The sequence below is a fragment of the Brachionichthys hirsutus genome, unplaced genomic scaffold (genome assembly GCF_040956055.1).
Source record: "Brachionichthys hirsutus isolate HB-005 unplaced genomic scaffold, CSIRO-AGI_Bhir_v1 contig_200, whole genome shotgun sequence".
NCBI lineage: Eukaryota > Metazoa > Chordata > Actinopteri > Lophiiformes > Brachionichthyidae > Brachionichthys > Brachionichthys hirsutus.
The window spans coordinates 1-10,188 of NW_027180317.1; the positions used below are offsets into that span (position 1 = coordinate 1).

At 41.6% G+C, this 10,188-nt stretch overlaps 1 protein-coding gene across 1 annotated transcript; it reads right to left on the reverse strand.

Annotated features, from left to right (window-relative positions):
* Positions 1-844: 844 nt before the first annotated feature.
* Positions 845-9,782, reverse strand: LOC137912596 (serine/threonine-protein kinase ULK3-like; the record flags this gene model as incomplete). Its single annotated transcript, XM_068756734.1, has 15 exons — positions 9,678-9,782; positions 8,501-8,641; positions 8,138-8,258; positions 7,939-8,034; positions 7,440-7,583; positions 6,580-6,662; positions 5,299-5,454; positions 5,009-5,114; positions 4,882-4,922; positions 4,633-4,735; positions 4,084-4,148; positions 3,617-3,695; positions 2,343-2,383; positions 1,120-1,167; positions 845-908 (listed from the first exon to the last, which is right to left on the reverse strand). Coding segments are annotated over exons 1-15 (1,393 nt in total), but the record flags the coding sequence as incomplete, so codon positions are not given.
* Between the last annotated feature and the right edge of the window lie 406 nt (positions 9,783-10,188).

Genomic DNA, 10,188 nt, shown 5'->3' on the forward strand with positions numbered 1-10,188 from the left:
GGGGCAGCAGTGTGAGGGTTGTAATGTGATGGTTGTCAGTGTAACTGCTGCTCGTGTTGGTGTAATCTCAGGTCACCAGACAGACGTTGCAGGGCGTTGCCGTGACCCTCTCGTGTACAGCTGCTGTTGGATCGTTGCCAGCTAGTACGGCTGCCTGCTGTGTGGGCTTGTGAAAATAACAGCAGAATAAGAGGCCATGTTCTTCATGAAACGTAAGCTGTCTCTGGAGTCATCAGAGCCCTTCCCCCATACACATTCTTTTTTCACAAGTCCCCTGGTATTTCTCACTGAGAACAGGATATTGTCTAGGCTTGAAGTATCCACTATCCATCGAAGAGCGTAGCCTAGAAAAGACTAGGAGTTAGACTTTGTTACAGCAAGAATGAGTTTGTGTATATAAAAATTTTAAACTTCTTATATAATAGTTCATTTATGTGGTGCTCAGACAGGGGGGGGCTTTTCATATCATACACAGACAGCACATGTGCATGAGTCTGAGACAGGAATGTCATCTGTGTAGCTGTTTGCTAGCACCAAGACTGATTTGCAGAGCGTAGGCTTTACAAGAGGGCAGAGGACAGAGTGGCCCAGGGCTGCGCTGAAATGAAATCAAAGAGCCAGACAGTCCTGCAGGGGCCAGCGCAGCAAGGGAATGGCTCAGGTCTTACTCGTGGAAAACACTTTAATAAAAGTTCATGTCATTACATCTTTATGTGGTCATTCCACTCCTGAGCCACACTACCTTCCAGGAACATACCGCAGCTTTCAGCATGGCATGACACACACACACACACACACACACACACACAAAATACATTATACAACATCAATGGAAAAAACTCACGGCCTCTGACAGAGTCTGAAAGAGGTTCTCGATCCAGAGATACATCCCTCTGAGTCTCCTGCATCTGAAAAATACAAGTGCAGCGGTAATCACCCAAAACGAATCTAAACAAAGGAACATGGACACTAAAAACACAGACCTATACATACTTGATACCATTTTTGCAGGATGAAAGTGTTTATCTTGTAACAAGTCACTCTTTTGAAATCAAAGTCATTCTGTGTTCTCAGCAGAACGTTATACAATCAGAAGTGAAGGACAGAATTCCCGCTTACCTTGATGGTTTTTTTTATGTATTCAGCTCTGCTCATGAGGCTTTGAATCTGGCGGGGCACAGAATTCCAGGGAAATATAATATTTTTTGTTTGCACACACTCGTTTCAACAGTAAAGGCAGTCTATTGTGTTATTATTGGTTTACTGTGACAATTATCACAGGAAATGTAAATGTGCTGTGAGGAAATAAGGTCCATGCAAAAATTTAATCAAACAGAATAATTTGTTGATGTTTGTTTTGCACTTTTCATTTGTTGGAAACATTATGTTTATCGTGTGACTGCGGTAATCTGTCCTCTGGTGACCATGAATGCTCCTGGCTGCATCTCGTACCTTCAGGCTTTCTCAAACAAGTCCTAATGGGGTGCATCATCAGTGAATCCTTAGGTTTGTCATCACTGGAAATCTAAATTCAAAGCCGTGGCTAAACAATGAGCCAGAATATTGAACAACAACTTTTAAATGCTAAATCTTGCTCTACAGTAGACAGGAATGCGTTTGGAGGCCAGCCACGGCACCGTGTGTTGGTTCTTCTGGGTTTCTCACACACACACACACACACACACACACACGCTTTCTATCGAATCCCCTACCCCCATGCTCTAATGCTGTTCTAGATTATTACAGGCGCATCTGAATTTACTTAAGACAAGCACCCACAAAACTTCAAGGAGGTCTATGAGGCCCACCAAAAACCTCTTCCCCCTTCTGGGATTTGTGGAAAAATATTGTCTGTTGTTGGCTTACTTGCTGACTAACAATGCACAAAGATGAATAACTGACAGGCACAACTCCTTTCCATATGCTTGTGAAAGTACAACATATGTTTGCTATTCAGGGTCAACACAGGCCAAGAATTTTATTCAGGTTCATTCAACTGTATCTGGGTTGAAGTCAAAAAGGATGTTTGTTTACTGTTGTCTTATAACATTAGCGATGACACATGGATAGAATTAGTTTTCTTTCATTAACGTCAATTGTTAATTATTGCTGCAATGTATTAAATGGTTTGTTATGAAAACCACAAAAGTCCTTTTGCTGTGTTAACCGAAACCTTTCATGGAAAAAAAGTTACACAACTTTCCCACTCTTTTGTTGCTCCTTTTCAGAATTCTATAGAATATGCTGCTTATTTCAAGTACCAAAAAAAAAGCATATATTTACATATATATTAGATATATGTTAGCACCGTGACATCCAGAAGCCCCTCCTCCCGTACTCACCTCCCTGTGAAGCAGCTCTCTCCTGCGGCCCTGGGGCTCGGCTGGTGCAGCAGGAGAGGAAGAAATAATGAGAAGAAGGAAAAAGAGAAAACACTACCTAATTACCTTGTTTGCTCAACAAGAGGTCAACTACTGCATTGGATTTTGTTAGCTTGTTGAATAGGGGCTCATGGGTGGAAATGGTTCTAATGTAGGCCAGTGCTTTTGCAGTTAATCATCCTGGAGGAGGAGAGAGAGGGATGAGCGAGGGGAGGAGGGAGAAAACTCTCTGGCGGCAAGGCACGTTGGAAAACTGTGCAAAAAAGAGCCCGTAACCAAACAAAGAAGTAATGTTTTCTCCCCACAATCCCCTCAGTGACATCTACTGTGCTACAGAAAGATCCCTGATACTAAAGAGAGAGGCAGGTTGGGATGGCGTGAGATTCGCTGAATGGGTATATCATGTATCCCTGATTCAATGACCAGACAAGGCTGTTTAACACATGGAACAAAAAGCACTTACCGTAAACTGCTGCCTGTTCATTAACAGTTTCTTCAGCTATTTTAAAGATTGAGTGTAACATCTAGATTTTAATCGGCCAACTCGAGCGAGAAAGTGCTGTTAATGCCACCGGCTGGAAGGTTACCGAGGCATTCTTCTTTAAGAGAACTATAATAGCTTTAGTTTCTAGAGAATAATAATACAGAGTGAACGCCTATATGGGAAGCAGATTGCTGGGCTATCCCGGCTCAAAGTCACATCTGGATCACTCTATACCACCTCTTCCTTTAGGCTGATCTTCCAGATGAGATCATGAGTAGGCTTAATGAACAGCAGGCCCGAGAGAGAATCACTGGAGTCTTTTTTGTACTTCCTAGTCTGTCATTTATTAGCTGTCCCTACCTCTACATCCCGCTCAAAGAATCTGCAACAAGTCATTTTATGCCTTTCTCTCCCAGCCTTTCCCTTGAGCATCAATGTCTTTGTTCAAACACCTTTAGATCTAATTTATTCACTCATTCATAATTATGTTTTTTTTCCTTACATTCCCTATTGTATTCTGTTTCTCAAACAGAGTCGCCTGAGGTTCAGGTGATATAATAATAATTATATATATATATAATAATAATTATATATATATAACAGCAGATGTGGGAGTGGAATGTGGTTTAAATTTCATCTTCAGTCATTCTCCTTAAAAGTCCTTGAAAAAGATGCATGAACCTCCAGTGGGTTGAAAAACAACCAACCAGCAGCAAAGGAACATCATAAAGCAATATTTTCTTTTCTCTACCTGCTAAAGCCAACAGTAGTTCTCCAAGGCACTGTTGATACATATCCAGAGCTTCCTGATCATCGGAGCCGCTCTCCTCCTATAACAGACAGCAAAATATTGATTCATGGCCCTTTAGCCACACTATATCAGGTAAGCGTGGTTTGAGGGGGCAAGCACGCAAAGATTCACAGACAGACAAAGCTGTTGTTAGCGTGTTATTAAATAGTGAATCTTTGCAATGTGAAGTGGGTTGGGGTCATGGTACTATCGGCTGAAAGGGTTTGGTTCAAGCTTAGTACATTACATATGCTTTTTCTTTAATCAGAATACAAAGGTGCATAGTGTTGAGATGTGAATTATTTATTTTTATTTCAGTCTTAAAACATGTGTGTTGCTTTTTTTTTTGGATGTTGTATTAATTGTGAAGCATCCTGCTTTTATGAGTATGCAAAAGCCCTGGCATCACCCATTAAACCCCCTCTAACCTTAGCCATGGTAGATGAGGCCATGTCCAGTGCAGCCAGCAGGCGTGGTTGGTCTTGAGACATTTCTGGAGGTGAAAAAAACACATGATAGTATTATCCTGAATCAACTGTCTATCAGTCTGAACACAGCATCAATAAGTTCTACTAGGATATGTGGAACAATCGGTACGCCACATGCAAACTCTTAAGACTGCAGTATAATAAGGCCCTAAGATGCTAAAGTTTTAGTCTTGTTTACTTGATGTGCAATTGAGCATAACTGTCCTGTACAAGTACACAATCCCTCAGGGAATATGAACAGCCATTCTATGGCTGACTCAGCCCTCAGAAGTAGGAAAAAATAAAATGTAACATTTATCACAGGATTCATGAGCGTGTTGAACATCGTTGCTAAGTGGACATATCTGAAAACATCTCTCTTAATTTCCCATTTATTTTAGTATAATCAAGTGCAAAAACACACATGGCAATATTTAAGTTGACTTATCGTGGAGATAATAACCGGACAAATCTTAGGTTCATGCATCTGCACAGAGAAATGTGCATTACCTCGGAGGACACCCCTGGAGGTCTGGGCCACTTCGAAGCTCACTCTGTTGTCTGAGGCAACCAGGGCTTTCAGCTCCTCGGCTCTGGATGCATAGCGGCTGACCTGTGGGAACACTGACACAACTTAATCATGTCAAGCGTACTATATCCTCTTCATCCACACCATATGGTATTCATGATAGAGAATACCATCTGAAAGCCACTGGACTGTTGAAACCAAGGCCCAACGGAAAGTATTCTACAGCCTACCTTCTGCCTCAGGGCATCTTTACGTTGTTGGTCTGTCTCAACTGCAGAGGTTTGAGAAAACAGATGTTTTATTTTGCTCTTGGTCAGTTTAGTCTTATTGTGGAGGAACAACGGAGGTGCATCTTACAGTGAAGAGCGGCTACAAAATGCTCAAGGGCACTGCAGTAAAGAGAGAGGGCGGTGGACCTCTCCCCCTCCTGGTCCTTCTGAATTGCCTGCATGACTAGATCCTTCTGGAAAGAGGAAAGATGAACGGGGGTCACTGAGTGAAAACTGGTGCTAGGGATGAGTAAAAACCTACAAACACATGCATGCAGTACGTTAAGTCAATCACACCACACCACCATCATATAGTGATAAAAATCTGGACTCGACACACACAAGCCAGCAAATATTTCCCCTTTCTCTACATCTTACCGCTTTCACTAAACTCTCTGCAGATGGCATGTGCTCCAAATCCACAAAAGGGTGGGCGAAGAACTCTGCAAAGGTGATCCGGGCATCTGGATTTCTCTCTAACAGCCGCAACAGAAGGTCTCTGCAGTCCTTGGATACCCTGGCCCCAGGAGGGATCTGATGCACAAAACATGACCTTATTATGTTACACTCAGTCCACGGGACAATCCAAGAGAAAAGGACATCAGATTGTTGCCAGGGACCTTCTGTTTCACACCATTACGTTTTGTCAAAAGATAACCTTAAAACCCTCCATGTGATTCCTGTGTAATATGCCATATGTTAATGTGGCCTATTGAGCTCAAGCCCAGTGTGTGACACAGGAATTCCAGTATTTGTAAAGACCTCCATCATTAAAAGTACCATTAGATCTCATTTATACTGTGTTATTTTAAGTGACCTTTGGCTTATGTGAGTTGGAGGTGAATCAAAACAGACAGAGCAGAACGACTTCAGCTCACAATCAATCCCTTGTCACTTCTTGTCAACATAATAAATTTGAAGTCTTTAAATATCCAACAAATACTTCAATCCAAGTTAATTATGGCGTTTATACCTTAATGACTGCTAAACTGACCCAAAGAAGGGGCAATGCGGAGTCAGTGTTGACAGGTCACAATTAAATATATTACCAATGTGTAGCTAAACGAATGCTCGATGAAGTCAGTATGGTGTGAAAGTACGCCATCAAGTGGCTAAACTGTAGGCTGAACGGTCCAGTACACATCAGGGACGTACCGCAGGACAGGGACCTAAAATATAATCTAAAGCATTAAATTCTTTATTTTTATTCAGTTTGAGCATTAACACGTGTTAAGAAGGATAATATTTAAACAGAGATGCTTGAAAAAGGCTCCTATTCCCATGTGATGTGCTGAATGTCTGCATAACTTGACAAATTTTGGAAAAAAAATAAATTGCGGTTGTATTGTGTTACTGTCACTTACACAATCAATAAATAAGGTACAGCCATGCTTGCATTGGTATTTCATCTAAAATAAGCATTGCTGCTTTACAGGTTTCCATTTCTTGGAACACAATACTGTATTTGACATTGGGACAAATGCCAACATGTGCCTCATCAAAAGATAAATATGTGTGTCCCTGCCACAGAGCAGCCGGGTGAGTAGAGAATTATTCACATTGGTTTTTTTTTTTTAATACATTGCTAACTGTTTGAGTGCAGCCATAATCAGTGCAATAATAATCAATGAGGACGGGATTGCTTTGCTCACTGCTTACCTCAATAGGCTGATTTCTCCGGATCTTCTCCTCTAATTCAGCATAAGACCGTGATGCAAATGGAGCTCGTCCAAACAGTGCCTCTGCATTCACACAACGAATGTTCAGTAGAAGGGTACGGATGATTTGAATGCTCAGGCTACATTCAGAAATTAGATTACTAACTTGAATATCTCTTGTATTTAACTCATCACTGACATGAATGTCTGTCTGAAGTGAGAAAGTCAATAGTCTGTAAATTGTGTGTTACTCTATTTGATTTGGATGACTGGGTGTCACAACAGCACCTCCCAGTTTTTGACATTTCCATTCCAGACATTGAAAGTACCTTAGTGTACTATTGTTGAGCAACTACTCTACTGCTCTTGAAAAGGACAAAATCAGACTGCTTATAAATAATTAATGGTCCAGTCTTCGATGGTTTGGAGGAGAGATGGGGACTATATCGGTAGAAGGATGCTGAGGATGGAACTGCCAGGGAACAGGGCTAGAGGTCGACCTGGGAGAAGATACATGGACGTAGTGAGGGAGGACATGAGAGCGGCTGGTGTTGGGGAGGACGATGCAAAGGACAGGGTGAAGTGGAGAACGTTAGTTTGCTGTGGCGACCTCTCACAGGATGAGCCGAAAGAGAAAGAAGTTGTTTATCTTCAGCGGCTCAGTGCCAGGAACACAACAAACATTTATTCGAGAGAGGAGCATGCTACATGCTACATGCTACACAGCACGAGACACACAAACACCACATTTTAAGCAAAGGAATAATTTAGCCCCCCCTAGTATAAAGTAGCATTACTTTTATTTAAGCTTTGGGATATTCTACATTCACACCATAAAATGGTGAACCAGAAAGTACTCACCATACAGAATGACTCCTACTGACCAGAGGTCTACTCTGGCGTCATACTGCCGTTGGCAAACCATCTCGGGGGCCATGTAAAGAGGAGAACCTCTCAGAACACTCTGTTCATCCCACGGCGACATGTACTGAGCAAAACCAAAATCTAAGAGAGGATTGAATACGAGATGAAACTATTTTCACTGTAAAAGATTCCAGTGGAAGCAGCCCCAATAAAAATGTGTTTTGTGTCCTGTAAAATACTGCCTACTGGTTTATTCATGAATTAAAATACAATAGTGCGTTTCCTTAAATCCATGAAAATAAAATCAGATTAAAAATATTATATTAGCACACCCTAAACAAGCAAAATTCACATGCGGAACTACAGAGTAGATTGTCTTGCTCTGCAATAGCATCAGGACATCCAAGTGCTCCTGTTAATTAGCATGTAGCTGACATGCTCTCACTCGCTATGTGTTTGCTCCACTGTTCGACGGTGTGAACGGGCGTGAGATCACCTGCCAGTTTGAGGACAGACCCACTGAGCAGAATATTCTGAGGCTTCAGGTCCAGGTGTGAGATATTTCGCTCATGAAGAAACTGGAGGGCACAGGCTGCTTGTGCAGACACACAAACAAATAGAGAGCAATATAGTTATGCTAAACTTAGCCCACATTTATTTAGAATGCTTCGTCCCTCAGTCTGGCGATAGCCCACCTATCTGTTGTAAGAAGCGCCGCACCACTCTCTCAGGTAAAACCCTCCGGCTGCGAATGGAGCGGGACAGATCTCCACCAGAACACCACTCCAGGATCAGATAAATATTATCAGCATCCCACTGATGTCAGAGAAAAAATCAGACACTTAGGGAAATGTTAAAAACAAGACCGGCCCAATCAAATCTGCTGAAAAAGTGCCGGGACCTGGACCGCTAAATCAACAAAAGAACATTGAAGCATAGCATTCAGATAAACATACGGGAACACAGCTTTATTAGAGCCAGTGATCAGATATCATTTTTATTCACAAGTCATCCCTTTTACAAGCTACTTAGAATCCAAAAGCTATAAACGATCTTACCTGGAAATCTTTAAGTTGGACGATATGAGGGTGACGCATAGTCTTGAGGATTTCAATCTCTGTGAGCAGGTTTTCTGTCGACACCTTGTTTAGACTCTTCTTCCCAACCACCTTCACTGCCACCACTTCTCGACTGTCTCCCTGCAATATCACTTTCAGTTCAATTGAACCAGTAAAGTTTTGCCCTAATTTTCTCTGTTCTTAATTTGATTTAACATCTATATATTGAGCAGATTTCTGTGATCATCTCATTGAACACTCCTTGGTTATCATTAAATTAAATAATGAATTTGAGCACACATTTTCTAAATAAAGTATCACAACATTTTTTTTTCAACAATTCATAAAGGATTGCTCTCTCTCATCTAATTAACTCACCTGCAGGAGGGCCATATATGGGATAACATGGCCAGGATTACTTTATTTGTGTTCTGAATCATTAAGCAATGATACCTAACCTAAGCCCATTTTGAAATCCGACACAGCTTCGCTTCACTTTTATTGAATTTGTCCCTCGGAGGGCAATTTGTTTTACAGCATATACACACATATTTTCCACAACATATAACGGACACGCAAGACACAATTAAGGGACATATAATGCACAAATTACAAATTAGAGCAGCATCGCTGTAAAGGTGTTAAATATTGTACGTGATAAAAACAGTGCAAACAGAGCAGACCGGTTCCATACAGGTGCACTAGCAGGGTCACCTCTTTTCTGTGGCATTCAGGGCCTTGATGGAGAGTGGGACAAAGGAGAACTTATATCTATTTCTAGTAACCGGGGGGAGTGCCAGTCGAACACCCGATGGGAGCAGCTTATATTCCGGATTTAGGGGATGATTTTTGTTCCTGCGAATCGACTTCGCTTTCTTCAGCAGGTGAAGCTGAAAAACTTCATCCAGACTGCTGAAGTTCACCCCGGCTACCTTTGATGCTACATGCTACATGGGCAGCCCGACTGAGCGGGCCGTCATCACACAGTCCATGAGGGGGAGCATTACTGAATGTGTAAAGTGTTAAAGTCTGCATATATCAGACCTGCTGTATTACATGTGGGCAGTCAGATCCAAAAATAAAATGTAGAGAGCACTTAATGGCTCGTCTTTCACATTCATCAAATTATAGTATTTGCTCCGGTAAAGTATTATTGTAGTGTTATCTAATTCCTCACTTTTCTGTAGGCCTTGTAGACCGTGGCATAGGTACCACTACCCAACCGCGCAGTCAGGATGAAGTCAGCGAGTTTGGGTGGAGAAAGGTTGGAGGTCGATGCCATGCTGGCGACAGCAGCAGCAGACTACCCTTGGAGCTCTGCACTGCAATATGAGATATGATATTAAAAACAAATTAAATAGAATATATTTAGAGGAAAGTACAACAAATCAGATCACACAAATTCTTTCCTCAACATCATATTTTGTACTGTTCACTTGTTACTCCATTATTTTTTTTATAACACACATATGACGACTAGCATGCGTTTCCACTTAATAGCATCTCCTACACTGTCTGTCAAACTACGGTTTATTGACGCTTCGCGTAACAGTTAGACAAGGTGCTTCAGAAATTATTCCCACCGAATGAACGTGTCCTTCTGATAAATAAAGATCCTCAACAGCGAGCTTGTTTGGGTGAATATGATGAAGAGCATCGGTTTTGGAGCTAGCTACAGGTCAAGTTAA